At 52.9% G+C, this 22,138-nt stretch overlaps 1 protein-coding gene across 4 annotated transcripts in view; it reads right to left on the bottom strand.

Moving 5' to 3' along the window:
• GGTA1 (glycoprotein alpha-galactosyltransferase 1 (inactive)) overlaps nt 1-22,138 on the bottom strand; it is a 57,876-nt gene that overhangs the window by 12,409 nt on the left and 23,329 nt on the right. For 2 of the 4 annotated variants that reach the window (XM_036262010.1, XM_036262007.1), the window contains 5 exons: nt 14,794-14,909; nt 6,894-6,982; nt 3,971-4,006; nt 2,570-2,635; nt 1,662-1,751 (listed from right to left, as the gene is read on the bottom strand). In XM_036262010.1, the coding sequence (XP_036117903.1) occupies nt 1,662-1,751; nt 2,570-2,635; nt 3,971-4,006; nt 6,894-6,973 (272 nt within the window). In that variant the 5' untranslated portion in view covers nt 6,974-6,982; nt 14,794-14,909. Of the gene's footprint in view, nt 1-1,661; nt 1,752-2,569; nt 2,636-3,970; nt 4,007-6,893; nt 6,983-10,159; nt 10,564-14,793; nt 14,910-22,138 lie in introns of those variants that run through there. The other 2 variants (XM_036262008.1, XM_036262009.1) reach the window with 2 other exon arrangements.

Genomic DNA, 22,138 nt, shown 5'->3' with positions numbered 1-22,138 from the left:
GTTGAGAACCGCTGCAGTAACCCAACACAATAAAAGAACTTGCCAGAACAGAGTCAGTCTCTCCAGAGACCAAGACCCCTCGCACTGAATACAGATGCTATGGTCTCCCACCCTCCTGCCACCTCTCTAGCTGGTCCTCAGACTTCCCTTCCTCCACCAGCCCTTTAAATGCCGACGTCAGGCAGAACTCGGCTCTATCCCTCTGCCCGAGTAGCCTCCTCCAGGCTTACAGATCCCACTGCCACTGTATTCCGACGGCTCCTCATCCTCCGTCTCCACCATGTATCTTCTGCCAAGCTCGGGCACACTGCTTACAGATGGGACACACTGCTTGTGCCCCCCAATCTATGTTAAAACCTAATCTCCATTGTCGGGGTATTTGGTGGTAGGGCCTTTGGGAGTGACTAGGTCATGAGGGTGGAGCCCTAATGCATGGGGTTAGTGTTCTTATCAGAAAGACCCCAGAGAGCTCCCTCACCCCTTCCACAGTGAGAAGACGGCTGTGTGTACACTAGGAAGGGGGTCCTCACCAGACACCGAATTTGCTTGTGCCTCGGTCTTGGCCTTGCCAATCTCCAGAACTACGAGAAACAAATTTCTTGCTGTTTACAAGCCATCCAGCCTATGGTGTTTTGTTGTAGCAGCCCAGATTAAGACAGGCACCCTGCGAATCTCTGTCCAGATGTCCCCCAAGTACCTGAATCCACATACATCTCTAATTGAGCTCATCACCTCCCCCTACTCCTAGACCCGTGTCTCCTCCTTCAGGCCCTGTCCGGGTCAGTGGCCCCCACCCCCGCCCCGGCAGTCTCTCAGGCCTCGTGGTCATCCTGGAGAGCACCCGCCTCCTTCCTCCCCAAACCACATCCTCCTAAGTCAGATTCTTACACCTCCTTACCAACCTTGACAAACACTGGTTGCACGTCTAGTGCCACTGTAAGACTGTGGACGTCTTGTATGTACCCGTACTGACTGAATTCTTCTGTCTCCTGTGCCTCACACAATGTCTAGTATGGAAATTTTGACCATGATTCATCGTGAGAAATACATTTATGTCACACCCAAACACACACACACACAAACAAAAGTTCTGCTAAACGACACTTATCCTCACTTCACATGATACCCTCTGATTGTCTATTTAATGTCAATATTTTTAAAAAGCTGGTGTTGACCCATTAAGCTAGTATCTGAACACATTAATGGATAGTGACCAGTAGTTTGAAAATCACCAGCTAGCCAATCGCAGGTGTTTGCTAAACATTTGTCGTATGTTTGCTGAATGTGTGGCCCTGAGATTTGGTATCATTGTTGCCATTTTACAGATGAGTTAACTGAGTCTCAGAATTTTCTTGCTCTGACTTATCATCCTGTGGTTTCTAACAGGAGGTGGCCTCTAAGACCCTTTCCAGCTGAGAATTTTGTGATTCACCAGCTGCCACTGACCGACTACTATCAGAGTCACCAAGTTATCTATCGCTCCAGCATTTGAGTCAAAACACCCAGACTCTCAGTCTCTCATCTAACCTGCCGCTAAAGGTCTAACAGGGCCAAGGCTCTGTGTCCCGCTTAGGGACGCTCTCGGTGGCACCGCTGCCTACACAGCCCGCCCCTCCTGCCGAACCACCGATCCGCTGCACGTGGGCAACGCGCTCTCTTACTCGGGGGTAAACCAGTCCGACAGCAGGAGCTCTTCTTCGCTGTCCTCCTTGTCTCTGTCTACGTCTTCTTCCTCTTGGTAACTGTGGGTCCTGCGGACAGAGGGACAGCAAGCTGAGTGAGGCAAGGAGGTGCTCCGTGGTGTCCGGGCAGTGAAAACGCATTTGGCGGCGGGAACATCTGCGGGCGGGAACACCTGTGGCCGGGAACACCTGTGGCCCGGAACACCTGCGGCCGCGACTGGCTGGACCAGGTTCAGGGCACTGAACGGTCTTTCGTAGAGACACGCTTTGGGGGTAAAAGCGCAGTACTAGTCTTTGCAATTTAATGACCCCCCCAGGCCTCAGGTTACTTTGGGGGGTGGGGGTGGGGTCTTGATAAAACAGTTATCATAAGAACATTTTATCTTATTTATGTATTTATTTTTTATCCTCACTTGAGGACATTTTTGCATTTATCTTCAGATAGAGCAGGAAGGAGAGAGGGAGAAAGAGAGAGAGAGAAACATCGATGTGAGAGAGATACATCAAGTGGCTGCCACCCACATGACCCCAACCAGGGCCGGGGACAAACTGCAACCGAGGTACGTGCCCTTAGCGGGAACCAAACCCGGAACTCTCTGGTCCACGGGCCGACGCCCTAACCGCTGAGCCAAACCAGCCAGGGCAAAAACATTTTATCTTATGACAATCTTTCTTGCAATCTCCACTTCAGCCCAAGCCCCACTCATTTTTTGTTTAAATGAAAACAAAAAAACCTTTCACGTTTTGGTTCGAACCATGAAATAGATTCCTTGTGTGATTCCAGTGAGCCGGAGAAATGAGCGCACAGGAAGGCCATGAACATGGACCCATCTGGACTCTCACGTGTCCAGCGGGTGGGGACACAGACCTCAGGCTCACAGCCTTACCCATTGTTAAACCAGCTCGGAAACCACCAGCCCTTCTGACTGCCGCTGTCACCGAGTTCTGGGTTTCTAAGAAATGAAAGAGATGAAAAACATTTTTAGAAAATGAGGCAATCCCAAACTGGGGGTTTTCCAAACTCGTTTTATGACAGAAAATCATTAAACAAAATTTTTTTAAACTGCCGGTTGGTAAAACAGACAGATGTAAAGGTGTTCTGGCTGAATGAGAGGGGACAGACCTGGGTGCCAGGACCTCTGCCCCTGGGACTGCCCCCGTATCGGCTCCTCATCCAGGGAGCCCAGCGGGACAGGAGGGAAAGAGGATGACGGGGGGAGGGGGCCTCGACACATGACACCTGAGTCTTGGATCTGCCACTTGCTAATGGTATATGATTTATGATTAAGAAAGCATGGTTACAATAAGTAGGGAAACAAGACAAGAATAAAACAAACAAGAGGGAACAGAAAGAGAAACATTTACTTAGTCATTCAGGTAGATACATCCACATGACCTTGGTCATCTCAGCAACTGGTGACAATAAGGGATATACCTTTATTTTCATTTTAGCTAAAATGTTGGCTGAGTGGGTTGGGGAAAACGGCCGAGATCCCGTGGCATTTTGTAAGACGAAAACTCGGATTTAATGCCACGAGATCAACAGTATCAGAAATGAAGGCTGAGGAAAGTACAAGGGCCTTTTGCTCTGAGTTTCCTGGCAACCGAGCAGAAGACAGGGAACTGAAGACTCACGTAGCCCTTACTGGCAGTGACAATAATAATAATACATCCACCAGTTCATCAGAGTCCCAGACTTTCATCATGATCCTTTGTCTCAAAGAAGTGCCTTGCAAGACTCTTTTTTTTTTTTTTTTTTTTAAATCCTCACCCAAGGACATTTTTACATTTATCTTCAGATAGAGCAGGACGGAGAGAGGGAGGAAGAGAGAAACATTGATGTGAGAGAGACACATCGAGTGGTTGCCACCCACACGACTCCAATGGGGCCGGGGACAAACTGCAACCCAGGTACGTGCCCTTAGCGGGAACTGAACCCGGGACTCTCTGGTCCACGGGCCAACGCTCTAACTGCTGAGCCAAACCGGCCAGAGCTTGCAAGACTCTTTATACAACATATGCCAGGTAGCAGAAGGGACAATATCTACCCTGACTCTTATTAGGAAGGCAGGAATGTTCTCCAAATGACCCCACTTAAAGAGACCCTTCATGAGACATGAAGCCTGTCTGGGAGGCCGGAGGCATGCTGCCCAGATCCCTGGACCCATCTCTGCCTCCCCCTCTGCCCAGAGCTCCCCCACCAGCTGCCATGGTAACAGCGGGCGGTAGGAGGCGCAGGAGTGAGCATGGGAGACATCCCAGAGACACTGAGAGTTCAAAGCACTTACTTCGAGTGATATATCCACAAGAAAGAGCCTTCTGGGCTAAAAGCAAACAGGAAAGAAAAACAGATCACGTTACTTTTAATTCAGAAAAAAGCTATTTTGCAACCATTGTCATGGAAGGCCCGGGCTGAGTTGAGAGCCTGGTTTTGGCTACTCCTCGGTCTCCACCTCCCTTTGAGATATAACCAGTGATCTCAGGAGCCTGGGAAGACTGCAGTCACCTCAGTATTACCCAGAACAAGGAAGTCTCCGGAGACTCAGATCTTAGTGAAAAAAAAACAACAGCTTTTCATTGTGGCTTCAACAAGGGGGAGAGGCTCATAGATGGGTTCCCTCCTGTCACCTCCTCAGGAACACAACGGCCCAGCCATCCTTCTCCCAGGATTTACCTTCCTGCAGAGAATAAAATGACTACAGAGCCTAATGTGCGTCCAGCTCAGAGCTTCGGGGACACGCTGTTCCTCCCTTGTCCAGAACTTTGGGCGACTACCTCCCTCGCAGGGCCATTGTAAGAGCTGGAGGAAATGCACAGCACAGTTCCAGGGACACAAACACTCAATGACTAGCTGCTGTCCTCGTAATCGTCACCACCACCATCATTCTTTTTTTTAAATCCTCACCGGAGGACATTTTTGCACTCATCTTCAGATAGAGTGGGAGGTGGGAGGGAGAGAGGAAGAGAGTGAGTGAAACATTGATGTGAGAGAGACACATCAAGTAGTTGCCACCCACACAACCCCAACCAGGGCTGGGGCCAAACGGCAACCGAGGTACGTGCCCTTAGCAGGAACCGAACCCTGGACTCTCTGGTCCGCGGGCCGTCACCCTAACCGCTGAGCCAAACCGGCCAGGGCACCATCATCATTCTTTTACCATAACTTTTCGTTTCCTCCAGCTCTCCAGTTCTAAGCTTTGTTCTCCAGCCAGTCTCACACTGAACGCTGTCCTCGATGGCATTCTTTCCGATGCTCTGCTGACCAGTTCTATTTACTCACCGGCTGCTGTGTTTGGTGGAGTTATTTTAAAATCCCTTTTAGCATCTTAGCCCTGTCTAGGACGAATGCCCTCGGCTCACCCCAGATCCTCACACAGCCAGTTCACAGGGTGGCCAAGGCGCTGCTGCCTTTGAAGCCCCTCGCCAGGCACTCGAGTGGATTCCTCACACTGAGGAATGATGTGGCCACGGTCTGGGTGCCACGCGGCCCTGAGGGGCAGCCCCAGCTCCTGAGGAAGGGCAGTGCCCAGCACAGCAAAATGCCCCTCTTTATGGAAGGCCAGTGCCAACATGCACATTTGTGCCTTTGGCTCCCAGATGTTAATTCTGTGAACCACCCAAAATCTGGAAGCACAACTCTGGCTGCAATTCGAAACCCCAAGATTATCCAATCAAGCACTCTCAGCTTGAAGGTCATCCACACAAGCACCTCACCCCGGGCAGGACCCTCACAGGGCACTTGTTCTATCAGATTCTTCCGAATGCTGGAGCTCTCCCTTCTATCTGCCCAAATGCCCTGTCCTAGTCTGTCCTCTGAGCAGAGGGCGACGGTGACGGTGACGACGAGGGAGATGATGAACATGGCAGCTAGCATCGCTTGAGTGCTTGTTAAGTGCCAGACATTGCCCTAAATGGTTTATACACATCTTATTTAAGGCTCCCAACAATCCTAGGCGGCAGGTACTATTACCATCCCCACGTTTACAGACAGTTGCCCAAGGTCACAGAGGAAGTAAGTGGGGGCACAGGTGCAGCCCCAGGCAGCCCAGCTCCAGACTCAGCCCTGGAGTATTCAAGGGAGGCGTGGGGTCCCTTCACCCAACTCGCACCCTTTTTCTTTTTTGGACTAAGTACCCCCAGTTTCCTCAATTTGAAAGACCTAGTCTGTAGACCTCTCTAACCTGGTCACGCTCATCTTGTTTTTCTTACAAGGCATTGCTCAGGATGAAACAGAATGACGCTCCAGAAGCGGTCAGATCTCTGCAGCACCCCGGGGGGAACACGGCTCCCAAATTCCAGAGCCACTGTTCTATCGATGGACCTCAAGGAGCAGTTCCTTTTTTAGTAGCCAAGCTCATCAAATCTTAACATTTAAGGATCAGTAGACAGTCGAACGTTCGTCCGGGCCGCCACTGTGAACGGGGCGCTCCTGAAACCTTCACCATGAGGATAGCGGCGGCGCCCAGCTCTCCCGCCGCGGCTGCAGAGCCCACTCTTTGGACCAGTCGCACCGGTGCCTCTGAGGGCAACGGCACCGTGCGTTTCTGCAGCTGCTAGCGGAGCCTTCTTTCCGTCAGAAGCCTCTCCAGCTGGAACCTCCGAGGCATTGCAGTTTCCAAAAGCACAGAAGCAGCTCTTGGGTGAATGCACTCAGGAATGTTTAATTCACTGTGCTTTCCAGAGTTAAAAAAAAAAAAAAAGAGAGAAAGAAAAAAGAAAAGCTGCAGCCAGGCACAGATGAATCACCCGCGGCTCAAGCGTGTTTTGCAGCAAAAGTCAACAACTCGAGTTGCTCCTTTAAGCTCCGCAGCTATCTCAGGATTGCAAAAACCAGGGGTGGGTTTCTCACGCAATTTGTGCTTGGAATTCCTTAAGGTGATTTCTATATCTAGCCACACGAAAAATTTAAAATTACATTTTGGGCTTAATAAGACCTTATTGTTTCTGAAGCTAGCCTGCCCAGAACGGCAGAAGGACAAGAATCTTGGCATTCGGACAAGGCAGAAAAGAAGACAGTGAATTAGCCAGAAGGTCCTTGGAGCGCTAATGCTTTTAAAGACAGTTCAGGGCTCAAGGATACGGGAAGGGTGGAGTCTCTTCTTTATGGTTTCAGTTACGTCTGCCTTCAATTCAACCCGGTGACTTGGCCAATACTAACTAGGAGACGGGAGTCAGTCTCATCAACATCCTGTCATCGGGTTTCATAATTACCTGTTGATATATTCCCAAAACACAACGATTACAGTTGAGACGACCAACATTGACAGAATCACTTTTCCTTTGACATTCATTATTTTGTCCTGGGAAAATAAAAAAAGAGGAGAAAAATTAGCTCAATATATCCAGAGCAAGATATGGTTTTCCAGAAATGCGTCCACGTATATCGTCTCTACAATGAAATGTTCATGAATATTTAACGACCGCTAAGGAGTGCACTCTACCTTAAATTGCACAGGCCTGCAGATGAGGCCAGTTCGATGAACTGACAGGGCTCCTGTGTTGGGAAGGATGCTAAGGCCACTCTGGGATTCAGAGGGGAAAGTACCTGCATGGTCATGAGGTCCGCCGTGGATGGGGACGCGGGAGGGAGTAACTATAAGTGGTTTCCATGGCCGCCAGCTGCCCGCACTCAGAACCACCTGCAGGAACCACTCATTTCCTAGCTTTGCTTCCCTTGATACGCGGACTACAGGCCCGCTGCTCGGAGAAGGAAACCACACAGTCCTCGACAGTCTAGGCTCGCCCACTTCCCACCCCACCCGCTTGGCCTCCACACCCACAGCCTGCCAGCAGTTGGTGCCCAGCAGCACACCAAGGTGTCTTGACTGCGGTCGAGGGGGGAGGGGTGCCGGGCGGGGAGAGCAGGCTGGGAAGTACTTGAACTCGGGTGGTCGGGGAAGGCCTCGCGGGGAAGTAACGGAAGCTTCCCCAGGAATGAGGACAGGCTGGGAAGGGTGAAAAGCGTGCCGTGAGGAGGGATGAGGCTGTTTGGGAGCAGCATCTCTGACAGGCCGACAGGAGAAAAAGCTTCCTGTGTTTGAAAAAAAAAAGACAAAAGCAAACAACCTGAACAAGAAAACATAGAGCTCTCTGACTTGAGCAGCTGGAACAAGGCCGGGGCGGGCAGGGCAGAGTCTGGGAAGGTGTAGAAAGGGGTGGGGGGACCCACATCTAAAGCTGGGCCATCACCTGATCCGACTTCATTCAGAGACCCCCCCCTGGGGCCGGGAGTGCTGGGGGGGGGGGGTGAATGTGGAGACAAGGGCAGACATGAGGAAGTGAGGTGGCAGGTTACCCCAGTGGCTGAACAGAAGAGGTGGCCTGGGCTGAAAAGCTGGCAGAGGAGGTGGCGAGAAGTCGATTAATTCCTGTACTTCGGAGAGAGAACTAGGATTTGGCTGGTGATGCAGGCGTCAGGGCTGGGGGAGGGGAGAAGCAAGGTGTCTGCTGAAGCAGGTAGGCTGTGCCATCTCCTCAGGGGGCTGGAGGGGGCCGGAGGAGGCCCCGGTCTGGGGATGAGAGTCATGATTCCCTTTCGGACGTGCTGCTTCTGAGGAGTGTATGAACACCTAAATGGAGAGGACGGGTAGGCAAGAAGAAATTCAGGTCTGAAGTGCAACAGAGAGATGTGTGCAGGACACGCAACTGGAGATGTCATCCACACGGACAGTGTTTTAAGGTGAAGGAATTGAATTCCACGACCTAGGGAGAGGATGCAGAGAGAGAAAAAGTAAGGAAAAGGGCCCTGGGCTGAGGTGGCATTTGGAGGTAGGACAGAGGAGGAGATGAGACGGACAGGCCTGGAGGTAGGAGGAGAACCAGGAGGGTGGACGCCGGAAGCCCAGAGGAGCGTGGCCAGCTGTGCCCTCCATCAGTCGCTACCTTTGTGAAGCCACTCCCCAGCCCTGCCCTGACCACCAGCGGAGACCCTTCCTCTGCTCTGGCGCCCCCATCACCCCATTCACACTCTGCACAGGGCCTGGGCAGGTGGCCCACGTGGGAACATCCTCCCGTGGGTCTGTCTCCTCCACAGGTGGGTCTGAGCTTCCTGAGGGCAGGAGGGACATGCCCGTCAACCCCGAATGGCCAGTGCCCCGCACAGGTAGATGAGGCCCTCTATCAGGGTTTGGTGAGTGAATGAAATAAAATGAAAATGACATGAAATTTGTCCTTTCAGGGAATAAGATATCGTGCAATTCTTTTCAAAGAAGGTCTCAGAGAATTCCAGTCTTGGATCTCATGTGCTACGTCGCCTTTATGAGAAATTCAGTTAAAGAACAGAGAGAACAGGATCGGCCACGACACTCTAGTCCCCCTTGCTTAGAAAGAGCACTGTTTGGAAACAGAAAAGCCAGGGCTGGACCCAAGGTCCCAGCTCAACAGCTTTCAGATGGACCGAGGGTCGGTGGTATTCCACAGGTGCAGGAAGATGGGCCTGAGGGGCCCGGTGTCAACCTCAGTCTGAGTGTCTTCCCTTTGAGTACCTTATGGCTGGCTGGCACACACGGTCTAGGGCCATGGCAAAGTCACAAAATGCAACCGCTTGGAACTGAGCCTCTCTGCTGGAAAAGCCACCTAAGTGCACATCAGTAGCACCAGCATGGAGTGCTAGAAGGGTCCTGGGTCTGGGAGCAAACACTTCCGGATTGAGACTATGGCTACTGCTCCATGCTGCAGTCTTCACTCCCAGAGAAGTGTGGGTGGTGCTCACACACGTGGGCTCTGGAATGAGGCGGAGCCTGGGGTCCCGGCGGACACACACTAAGCCGGGTAACCCTGAACACGTGGCAGGCCCTCATCCACGTCTCCAAAAAGCACCGAAAACCATAAAACCTTTTTTTGTCATTCAATTGGCATCACGGCCCTAACTGACAGGAGACTATAATCCTTATCCCACTTATCGAGACTGTCTAAATGTTTATATGAATATTGATGCATTTTTTTTGTTTGGTGCTGCTACACTGAGTGTGTTACATAATACATGATATGTAATCCACATGGGAAAAATTCCTCATTCCAGGCCCGAGGGCTTCAGAAAAGGGATTATGGACCTGTAACGGATCCTATTAAATTGATTTCCTTGTCTCTAAAATGGGGATGAAAATGGCCATGATTGCAAAAGATAAGGTTCATAAAATATTTAGCATTGCGCCCGGAACCATATGAATGTGCAAAAAAAAGAGAAAAAAAAGGTTGGTTCTTATTACTGGTATCCATAAAACAGACTGTTGGGGGGACCCAGGGAGATAGCACAGTGCCCGGCATTTAGCAAGAGCTCCAAGCAGCTTTGATGCAGAGGAATAAGGGTTTCGGGATAAGAACATGCGAGGCAACAAAGTGCAGGGAGATGCAGATTCGGACTCCAAGGTGCATCACCTGTTCTACAACAGCCCCTTGAGGAGCTCCTGCTACAACCCCCTGCCGGTGCTGAGGCCACCACACTGCCCGATGTGCGTCCCGGGCTTGATCATCCCCACCTGCTGAGAATCCATGCGATTTGTCTCCCAGTGTAAGACACGTGAAACGGAGAAACACGCCAACTCTTGCGGTGGAGAGCACGGGGCTCACATCAGGCGAGCCGGATCAGACATATCTCCTGATCTCCTCTCCACGCACTGTGTTGATGATTTTCGTTTCAGAAACTGGCATCAGAAACAATTCCTGGAGACCCTTTCTTTCTGGACTTCACAGATCGCTTGCATCGGCCAGTCGTCACTCTGGTGGGAGACTTCCGATTGGCAGCTGCCAAGTGAGCCAGTGTCACATCCTTCAGGAGAAACGGGTGGAGACACGCTTCCTGCGATCTGGAATGCACGTCTCCGGAGAAGGAAGGGTTGGCAGGGCGGCCAACGAGTCTTTTAAAACACTTTTATGTTTCTCTCTGGACAAAAAAAAATGAGGCATTTGGCAGCCAGCGTGGTCTAAAAGTCTTTCTGTTATGTGTTTGTCTCTTCGAATTTTCAGAACTGTGTAATTCTGAAGATGGGTGGTTGACTCACTGAGCCGCCAACTAGGAAACCTGGGGTTGCTTCTAAATCCCCCATTTAAGGGGTAGAACACGGAATGAGGACTGCCAATCAACACCCTGCCTCACGGCGGAGCCTGTCACTGGGTCACCTGGCCCCCACCCCTCAGAGGACAGGTGTACTCAGCCACACCCAGTCCCACCACAGCGTCCCCACATCGCCCAGGCCCTCTTGCCCCGTGCTCCTGGGTTCTCTCTGAATCCACCCTCCCTCCCAGCAGGCTGCTCCTGGGCCACTCCCAGAGCTCAGCCCCGGCACAGCATCCCAGATGAAACCACAGCCCCCGCCCCTCCGGGAACACAAGCACATTGTACTTAGACCCTGTCTAAGGGCAGGGTCACCTAGTAAAGCCTGTTATTTCTCCACCTTCCCCACGTCACCCTCCTCCTCTTCCTTTTCCGCCTCTATTTCCCTGGAGTATCAGACTTTTCCACGTGGTTCATAAATTAATTCTTCCTTACCCACCCCCAGCCAGCCCCACACAGAACGACACACACACACACACACACACACACACACACACACACTCTGGTCTAGGCTGAGTGAAGGCGTTCCTCCCAAACAGAAATCCTCTCCGAAAGGAATTCGAGTGGACCGCGGACCTTGTTTTCTCCGTCTCATGTCGGGGAAGGTGAACGCCTCGGCTCAGAAGCCCTGGAAAAGCCATTATGTCTGGCAGCCGGAATCTGCAGGGGACAGCAGTGGCAGAGGAAGCCAAACCTTCCTGCAGCTGAGGAAGCCTCCCCTGGGCCGTGGTCCCTCCCCCGCACCGGTCCCCGTCCCCTGCTCCCAGGAGCCGCCCCTGCCAGCTCCAGCCTCAGTCACTCCTGGACGAGTGAGATGGGGTCAAGGACTCTGAGTGACAAGTGTGTAAATAGGTGAGGGGCAGGGAGGGCGCAGACCTGGGTATTAAAGACCTTGGACAAAGGTCCTGTCCTCTGTCCCCATGCCCTCCACTGCAGGGAGAAATGAGGCTGGGGGCTCTTACATCAGCCATCCAGGCAGTGGGTCCTGGGCAAATTCTCCGGCTCTGAGCCTGTACTGACATATACAAAACGCAGCACCAAGCACCCTCCTCTGGGGGACCTGAAAGTTCAAAAGGAGACCACGTGCCCGGCCAGGGTGGCTCCGTGGTTGAGTGTCGACCCATACACCAAGAGGTCGCAGGTTCGATTCCCGGTCAAGGCACATGCCCAGGTTGTGAGCCTGATCCCCAGTGGGGGGCATGCAGCAGGCAGCCAATCAATGTTCTCTCTCATCGATGTTTCTATCTCTTTCTCTCCCTCTCCCTTCCTCTCTCTAAAATCAATAAAGAAAAAGAAAAAGAAAAACAAAAGGAGACCGAGTATGAAGCACTATGCCAGCGGTCAGTATATGCTCCACGGGAGGGGGCCACAGTGATGGCCACCCCTGAATGTGTGGCTCTGAAGGCAGGGATGAGGCTTCATCTGAGAGAGGCATGTGGGTGCCCAGGGCAGCACCTCACAGAAGCTCAAGGACAAGCCCACCCCACGCCCACGGTGACTTTGTGATGGTCAGCCCCCCGCCCCACGACTCGGGGCCCAGCCACTCATCCTGTTTGCCCCACGGCCCGGAACTTGAGTTGGGAGGGAAGGAAGCTGAGGCTCACTGCCACGGTTTCTCTGGCCTTAGACTCTCCGTCCTGAAACGAGTCATTCAGACTTAACCTTCCATGACAGGCTAACCCAGGACGTGGGTGAGAGATCAGCCTAACGTTACATAGATGCTGTTCTGCTCCCTGCTCAGGGTCACGATGACCAGGACACTGCCACCTCCCACCCCACCCGGGACCAAGAGCTGGACTCTCTGGTGCTCTGGCCAGAGCCACCTGAGCAAGAAACTGCCACAAGATGTACAGATGGAGCACCGCCAATAACAAGTTGTGAAGCCGAAGGGAACTTCTCTAAGCTCTCAGTAATAAAAGCAGCCACCGATGATGAACCGCCGCTAGAGGCAGGACTGATTTGTCTTTCTTTTGTCTCCATTCAAACTGACACTACAAAAGTGTGTGCAGCCAGAATATGACAGGTACATTAGACACACAAGCGATGCTAATCATCTTTACATTATTTTCACATCATTTTATTATGATGCTGTTTTCTGGGTTTTGTCCTATTTGGAGGATCTGTCAAGTTTTTGTTATTTGTTGTGATGTCTGCTCATATTCTAAATACAGTTGACCCTTGAACAATGCAGGGATGAGGGGTGCTGACCCCCCTGCAGTTGAAAATCTGCATATAACTTTTGACTTCCCCAAAATGTAGCTACTCATAGCCTACAGTGGACAGAAGCCTTACCGATAACATAAACAGCAGTGAACACATATTTGTATGTTACTGCCTTCTTTCAATAAAATAAGCTAGAGAAAAGAAAATAAGCAAATCATAAGGAAAATATATTTACAGTATTTATTGGAAAAAAATCCATGTATAAGTGGACCTACGCAGTTCAAACCCATGCTGTTCAAGAGTTAACTGTATCCATTTCCATGCCTAACACTATATTTGCAACTTTGCATTTCTTTTCTAAAGAGGGCCCTGAAAATTGAGGAAGCTTCAGGCCCTAACAGCACTTGGATGCCCCCAACTGAACCAGCCAGGCCCTGGGCTAAACGCGTCACCAGCAGTCTCTCAAGTGAAGCTTCACACCAAACCTGTGAAGTCCCTCTGGAATCATCCTCATTTTAATGCCATGAAAGCAGCGGCTCAGAGAGGTTAAGTAACTTGCCCAGGGTCACACACCATGGGCCTCCGGTGCCCACCACTTCCACCGCTCTGTTCTCAGAACACAAGGGCTTACCCACGGACCGATCATTTGAATCTCTTAGGGACATCTCGGATTTTGCCTCTCAAAGCTGGCCACTCACAGGCCTCGCTGAGGGGCTGGCTTCCTCGCCGACCAGCTGGTGAGCTGGCTCTGGCCATTCTGGTACCTCCTGTGCCTGGTGCGGCTCTTCCTCGCTCGCCCCCCGTTCATCCCTCATCACGGTCAGTGCAGCAGCTTCTTCCCCGAGGAACCCTAGCTTCGGCGCAGGCTGAGACGGCAGGGCTCACCCAGAAGGGGATGCCCCTTTGAAAAGCAGACCCTCAGACCCCCAGGCCCAGCTCCTGGCAGGGGGCTGATGCTGGAGGCGAAGAGGGAGAGTGCTGTTTTACCCAAAAACTCTGCATTGGTGGGTGTAATCCCCGGCTGGGTAGTTCATTTGGTTAGCGTGTCGTCCTGATATGCCAAGGTTTTGGGTTCGATCCTTGCTCAGGGCACATACAGGAATCAACCAATAAATGTGTAAATATGTGGAAAAACAAATAGATATTTTTCTCACTCTCTAAACTCAATCCATCAATTTTTAAATCAATCAGTCAATCAATCAATCGGTGGGTGTTACAGGGAGATGCTCCCCACTGAAAGAAACATGGTCCAATTCCTGAGGGGGAAGAGCACGCGGAAGGCTGTTTCCAGCGGTGTTCTTCATTAGGAGGGTCAGGGTAACGCAGACGGAGGAAACCTACAGACACGTCTCAGACTAAACGCACGGCCAGGGTCGCTCCAGCCGTCACAGGACGACGAATGACCTGTCCTCCGGGTACCTCTGGTCGTGCCAGAAGTGGCCTTCAGGAGAGTGAGGCCTGGATCCAGCCAGCTCTGCCTTGCCGCCTGGCCCAGACCCTGCGCAAGGGTTTTCCAAGATAAATAAGGTAAGGTAAACAAAGGAGATACTGCCCGGAGAGGGCTCCGCATCCACCCACAACGTGGCCCCTGCGCTGTCACTCTGAATGCTGCAGAGAAAGCCCCCGTCGCGGCCACAGCCCCGAGAGGTCCAGCCAGGGGAAGCAAATGCAGCGGAATTTACAGTGACGTCCCTGAGCCAACATCCTGCCAGCTCCCACTTCCAGATCCCATGCGGGGGGGGGGACTTCGGCTTCTTCCAGAACTCCCGAGGGGGGCCAGCAAGAGGCTAGGGGAGCGTGACGTCCTCCCCCAGGTAGATCCGCACCGCAGCCCGCTCACAGTCCCCCCAGTGACCCCGACAAGGCAGAAGTAAATCATTTCAACATTTCACATACCTCATCGTCTGCTTCTCTCCCCCCAGAGTAAAAGGCAAAACAACAAAGTTCTGTTGAGCTCTGTTCTGCAGACGGAGGCAGGGCTGGGAGGAAGGGAAGGTGCTGTGGTCCAATTCCTGTCAAAAGAATAAACAGCTGTTTCAGGAGTCGGGGAGACAAACCCCAGAGCAGCCAGGGGCTTTGTTCCTTGCCTGCCCCGGGAAGTGGGCTGCTTATCAGGCCTGTTGGCTCAGACCTACACGCCAGGGCCGCGCCACTCTCTCCGGGCGCACGAACGGCCCGGCCTCCTCCATCAAGTGAAACCACGGGTCCAAACTCGGCCTGCTGTCCGAGGAGGGAAGGCCACAGCCCCACAGAGGGACGCACAGGCTGCCCGAGTCACCCACTCCTTGGCGAAAATAGGACCTGTCCCGAACCCAAACAACCCCAAGAGACTACTGCTAGGCACAGCCAGCAGAGAAGTAAAAATAGGTGATCTCACTACACGCAGAGGGGTGGGGGAAGTAGTGTCCTCGAGCCTGTCGCAGCAATGCCACCTAGATGTCCCCCAGAGCAAAGCCTGTCCCTGCATCCTAGGCTTTGGAAGTTCTGTTTGAGCACTATTTTTATAGAACGTTACGAGATCTCCCGCACTGCAAACCAAGCTGCAAGAGCTTTAAAAGGCCCAACCCGGCTCTTGGGCTGAATAACGTTTAACCCTTCCCACACCCACCTCCTGCTCCCAAACAGAATTTCTCAGCTGCAGGGGACCTTAGAGCAGTGCACTTGCAAACAGTGAATGAAAAACCTCGCCCTGGCTGGTTTGGCTCAGGGGTAAGAGTCTCGACCCGTGGACTAGAGAGGCCCAGATTCGGTTCTCGTTAAGGGCACATATCTCGGTTGCAGTTCGTCCCTGGCCCTGGTTGGGGTCATGTGGGTGGCAACCACTCGATGTGTCTCTCTCACATCGATGTTTCTCTCTCTTCCTCTCTCCCTCCCTCGCGCTCTATCGGAAGATAAATGCAAAAAATGTCCTCAGGTGAAGATAAAAAAGAAAACTCTCTCAGAAACACATGAAGGCACGGAATGCCTGGGGGGAGAAGAGAAGCAGGCTCGAAGCCCCCCTCCTTCCCTCCCAAGTGGCCCCAACACCTCTCCGGAGGGAGTACAGCCTGGAAGCCCCAGGCTGAGGAGAGGGACCAAAACCCACCAGAAAGGAGCCGAGGATGGCCCCGCCCCACCCACCCCAAGGGCAGCTAACCCAGCATCTTCCTTCGTTCTTCAGAGCAAGTTTCACAGCCCTCCCCTCTGGGGCACGGGCTGGCTGGCCATGAACTTTGGGGTCTGGGAATTCTCCCTAACAACCTGCTCAACAACCTGCTGGCATCTACCAGAGCTGAACAAATGCACACCTGCGAGCCAGTGATTTCATTCCAGGTCTACACCCCAAATAAAATGCACATGAGCCCACCCAGAGACACGGACTGGAACTTGGATAACACACCCAAAGCTGGAAACTGACCCCATGCCCTGGTCAGAAGACATCTGGCTTTCCAGCCCCGGCCCGCAGGCCCTGTCTCCTCTGCTTCTCACTCCCCGCCTTGGCTCCGGGTCCTCCCCTCCCCCCTCCGCCCCTGGACGCGCAGCACGTGGGCAGGTTGCTCCAGGACCCTGTTGCCTGACTGTGAGCGCCTGGGGCATCTCGGCCTCTCCGCCCACAGGCCTGCTGCTTCCCGAGGAAGGCGCTTGACAACTGCACTGCGGTCGGTCTGCTGCCGGTCCCGCCAGGGTCCTCGTGCCCCGTGCCCATTGACACCCAGCATGATGTCAACGCCGAGTTCAAGCAACTAAGCCGGGGTGACTTTAAGGGGAAATGTTTGGCGCTCTTCTGCTATCCTTCGGATTTCACCTTGGTGTGTCCTACAGAGGTTATTGCTGTTTTTTCCCTTCTTTATTGATTTTAGGGAGAAGAGAGAAAGAAAAACATCGATGAGAGAGAACGTCGCGCCTACTGCATGCCCCCCACTGGGGATCAGGCCCACAACCTGGGCATGTGCCCTGACCAGGAATCGAAACAATGACCTCTTGGGTCGATGCTCAACCACTGAGCCACACCGGCCAGGCCAGAGGTTATTGCTTTTCGTGACAAAGCCACCGAGCTTCCCGGTGAGAACTGCGAAGTCCTTGCAGTGTTGGTGGATCCCCACCGCAGCCGTCTTACCTGGATCAACACACCAGGAAGCATGGCGGTTTGGGCCACACGAACATCGACTACTGTCAGAATCACAGTGGGAACTCAACTTCTAGCATTTCACAGATGATTATGTATAGAAGGCCAAAAAATCAATTATGCTTGCATTCATAAATAGTACTCTAAATGTTTTGTGTTTGTAACATGGGCTAAGGCTTTTTAAACATGGCTAGTTACCAAAAACAACAGCAACAAAACAAACCCCAAAAGTACAGCTGTTGCGATCTTGTTGGGATTCTACGCCCAGCACTGAGAATGAACCAGCTACAGCTACGAACATCCACAAGATGAATCGCACACACACGGCACCGAGTGAAAGAAGCCCGATTCCAGTTATTTCAAGTTCAAAACTAGGCACAGCCTATACATGGTGCTAGAAGTCAGGAGAGGGGTGGTGGAGGCTGGGAGGGGGCTAAGACCTGTTGTCTTTAGAGCGGGATAGTGGTGACACGGGTATGTCCACCTTGTGAAAACTCATCACACACTGGCCTTTTCCATGTATACGTAGGTTAAGAACAAAAAGGAACAGGGACCTTCCTGCGAAAGCTGCCTTCTCTCAGGCCGGCTGTCTTCCCCTGACACTGGCTCAAGGGCCACAGGACCATGGACAGCCCTACCTTTTTCTTCACTTGGGTTCCCCGCCCCAACACCAAGCGCCACCAAGCGCCACCAAGCACCTCCCTGGTGGTTCAGGGAAGATCGGTTGCATTAAATGGCCCATGAATCTGGACCCAAGGTCAAAGGGATGGGAAAGATGACAGAGCCTGGAGGCAAAGGAGCTGGGCTAAGATAAACCGGTCCTTTTGACAGCAGCACCGGTCACAGGTCAGAGGGGCCTCCCACTTCACAGTTTATCTCAGTGAGCCTCAGATCACCCACAGGTGGTCAGGGAACGAAGGAGGCTCCGGGAGCCTCGGTGACGCGCTCACTGTCCCCAGCTGTGGGCCTGGTACTGCTCTTCCCCTCAGCGCTTCCTGGGGACATTCTGCAGGTCAGTGGACTCCAGCCAGGCTGTGTAACCACAGCTCAGCAAAGCCTGCACACTGGAAGGCAGAACATTAAACTCCTCGAGTATCCAACAGGACCTTCCTCCTTCCCTGACACTCTCTTGCTCAGACTCTCCAAAGAGCGCACTGGGCTATTCCTCGACTGAGCGGCAGAAAACCGTAGCAAACGGGCCTCGGGCTGTGCAGCTCTGCCGAACAAAGGAGGCCAGAGGCTGTACCAGTAAAGCTTAGCATGGTGCCTGGCAGAGCTGACTAATCTCGTCATTCTAATCCAATCATCCCATGGGTCACTAGACCCCTTCCAGTCCTAAAAGCCATGATTTGTCAGATAGCAGCCAGCATTTGATACCTGTCCATCTGCCACACCCTGAGTCAAATATCTGCAGGATCTGGGAGTTGTGGCCAAAGGCTGAAGCCTGGGTGTGGGGAGCCCTGGTTTTGTGTCCCAGGCCACCTCCTGCTGGGAGAAATGAAGGTCAAAAGCCCTATGCTGCTTACCTCTGTGAGGATATGAGGATTAACTGTTCTTGGCAAAGAACACTACAGACCAACAGGTTGTAGGCTGTCCCTGTTTGTGTATTCCTAAATATGTTTAGGGCAGTCACAAAGGAGGTGCTTGTTGATACTTGCATGTGACAGAGCAATTTGGTTGGTTTCCTCCTCTGTGTCGGGGAAAACCATCATCCCCACCTCTCAAGGTGGAGGAGGGGTTGGAGGGTGTGTTGGTTACAAGCATACACCCTGGGGCCAGGCTGGCTGGATTTGAGTCCCGGCCCTGCCGCCTCTTATGCTATGCAATCCTGGGCAGCTTAACTTTTCTGTGCCTGTTTCTACATCTGTAGCCAGGCACCGGATTGCAGTGGGTCAGGGAATGAACCTCAGGTGAGGAAGTGATGTAAGTGTAAGGGCCTTTTTCTTCCCAGCACGGGAAGGGTAGCCAGCCAGAGGCCCCGGAGAAAAACGCAGATGACATTGCCGACAGGGAATGCCTTGCTGAGACAGAGCTGAGGAGAGAAAGGCGGTGGACATCCAGAGGTGGGAGAGGACAGGTGCTGAAGAGCAGCCCTGCAGGGGGCGGTGGATGGCTCCCCCTACGGCAGGCAAAAGATGCCCCGCCTTGTGCAAAAGGGAAGGATACAGGACAGGGGTGTTGGTGATATGTTTGGGAGACAAAGTAGGTAGTTGACAAGTTCTAATCCAAAACAGCTGAAGCATGGAGACAAAGTGGGTGGGGTGTGTGGGTGGCAGAGGTTCTGCGGGGCTGGAAAACCGTTAACAGGAGCCTCGAATTCCCACTGTGCCAAGGAATCTGCATTTCATCCTGATGGTACTGGGCGTTGTTCGGTGACATGAGGCCAAGGGAGATACGTGGCTGTAGGCCAATGCCCATGTGAAGGCGGGGGCCAAAGCGGCTCTGAGGGACACAAAGGAAGGGGCATCGTGAGACCTTGGGTTACCTGAAATCAATTCTCTCTCAAACTCGGCTTAAATGTCACCTTGGTGAGAACTTCCTGGATTTAAAGTGAACTTTCCTTTTGTAGTTTACTTATTTACCTTTTAAATTTCCTTCTTGACCAGAAGGTCAATGCTAGGGGTGAGGAGCTTTGCATGTTTTGTACCACGTGAAAGTACCTATTATAGCCCCTGGCACTCATACACTTTTGTAGGCTAAACACACGCCCAGTACAGTGCTTGGCAACTAAGCGTGCAATAAATGTGCTACTTTTAAATGGATGGCAATGATATCAGTGATGACGGCGAAACAGGATAAAGGGAGTGAGACAGACACGCCAGTCCAGGGCCACTCAACTGCGCCCCTGGACGCCTCACCTGGGAGCTGTTAGAAACAGACACCACGCCCGCCCAGCCTCAGCCAATGGGCCCAGGACTCTGTCTGCGGGTCTCCAGGTGATCCGACTCTCACTCAACTTCGCCAAACTGCCCCGGGCTGGTTCCCGGGTTTCTGGTTGAGTGGGGGAGTGGCTGTTGACTGGAAGACGAGTGGAAGGGCCTGGGAGTGGGTGAGTGATGACTTCCTTTCTGGATGTGTTGAGTTTGAAGAACCTGCTGGGGCCAGCTCGGCAGAGGCGTCCTCGAGAGTCGACCTGGGTGAAGCCGGGTTTGGCAGCTGCCAGCGAAATACAAGAGCGGGCAGGTCTGATGTGTACTGACTGAGGGCAAAGCGGGGCACCTTAACAGACACCTCCCTGAAACCCGGTGTGGGGCGCAGCCCAGGAGCAGAACCAGGACAGAGGGGAAAGACTAGCCGTGCTGCCAGGGCCCAGCACCAGGCTTCCGGGCAGAGCCGGGGAAGCTGAGCATACGTCCAACTAGATGCTGAGCTGGCCTCCCGCCCCCGCAGCACCTTATCAGACCACCTCTGGCCTCATTTGCCCAGGAAGAGAGAGAGAGGCCTGGGTGTGTGTGGCAAGGGTGTAGCTGTCTGAGAACACCAACGACGGCCGGAAAAACAGATGTGGCACACACAGAGGTTCTGTCCCCGGCTCTGCCACCAGCTCCAGGCAGCTCCCTGCCGCCCCAGGTTGATTCCCACCCCGCTCCCCTCTGTTGGATGGAAAGGTTGGGCCAGCGTGTCTTACTCTGCATTGTATCCTACTTCTGGGGTTCGTGTCACCTTTCACACCCAGCCACGGACTCCAGGCGGAGGTCCCCTGCATAGGAGCCGAGCCCTAGGTGCTTTCTGAGCCACAGGCTGTGAGGAGGCTGTGGATACAGGTCAGGAGAGGAGATCATGGCCTCTGGGTGGAGCCCAAAAGGACCGCCTAATCCAAGGCTTCTCCGGCTACCGTCAGCACTGCTGAGAGTCACTTTCTAAAGAAGCCTTCTCCTTCCTCCGTCAGAACGAGAGGCCCTGGAGCCAGCCAGGGGCGTTTCACATGGGGAGAAGTGAAGGTTTTCAGGCTGTTCCCTTTCCTGTCCTCCCTTCCCAAGGCAGACGCAGGCTCTCCAGGGCCAGCTCCAGTCCTTGCACCCCTGGCTGGCCAATGGCATCTTCTAAGAGGAATTGGCAAATCCCTCTCACCGCAGGCGTCCCAGCCCCTCAGTTTTACAGCAGCGGAAATCTGCCAGCCCTCCCAGTGTCCCGCTGGCCCAGCCTCTGTCCCAAAGGTGGCCACCCCCTTTACAGCATCCATGCCAGACAGCCTCTGCTTGAAGCCTCCTGGTGATGAGGACCTCACCACCTCCCTGGGCACCCTGTTTTGTCTCTGAATGCTTCTGACTGTCAAACACCTCGTAAGCTCTGCTTCCCAGGACGTTATTAATAACAATAAAGGCTACTGTTTATTTACACATACCATCTCGTTCAACCCTTACTGCAATCGGTCAAAATCATCTCCATTTCCCAGACAGGGAGACCGAGGTTCAGAGGTTAAGTAACACAGACAAGAGCACAGAGCCAATAAGCTCTACCTGTCTGTGTGACCTTGACTTTCCCATTGAACCTAGCAGCTCCTCAGAGACAGAGCTCCCTGACTCGATCCCCTCCAACCGAACCCCATCTTTCCTAGCACCCTTCAGAAAAGCCATGCCCACCAGCATTTATTTATCAATAAACATTTGAGGGGCGTTTACTCAGTCCCTGGAACGGTGTTGGGACAGGAACAGGCACAGAAATGAACCAGACCCACTCCCAGCACTTTCCAAATCCACATCGGGTAAGAGAAACACACTTGCCCACAAATCCCAAATGCTGCCTGCCAACCTCAGCTGTGGCCACCGCGCTGCCAGGCTGGGCTGGGCAGAGCCAGGCTGCACGGGGGTCCACTAGCGGAGGCCACTGCCCTCTCTACCTCGGGCGCCACCTCCTGTTCTTCTGTCTCACGAGTCTCCTGCTTTTGCTATTTGTGCGGTGCCCTTTTGTAGCAACCCCACCTGGTGTAAAAATCAGGGTGACCATACAAACTGCTTTCCCTAGGACAGCTCTGGTTTACACCTGTTGCAGATCAGTTCACAGGTTACTGTCTCACTGATCCCTTTCACTCCCAACGGTGTGCTCATCTGGAGGATGAATCATAAGGCCATTTTGTGTAAAAATGGTTCAATAGTCCTGGTCAGTGTGGCTCAATGGTTTGAGTGTTGGCCTGTG

Source organism: Molossus molossus, unplaced genomic scaffold (assembly GCF_014108415.1).
Source record: "Molossus molossus isolate mMolMol1 unplaced genomic scaffold, mMolMol1.p scaffold_m16_p_14, whole genome shotgun sequence".
NCBI lineage: Eukaryota > Metazoa > Chordata > Mammalia > Chiroptera > Molossidae > Molossus > Molossus molossus.
Note: the sequence above shows the minus strand (reverse complement) of the source record. Positions and strands in the feature narration are given on the sequence as shown.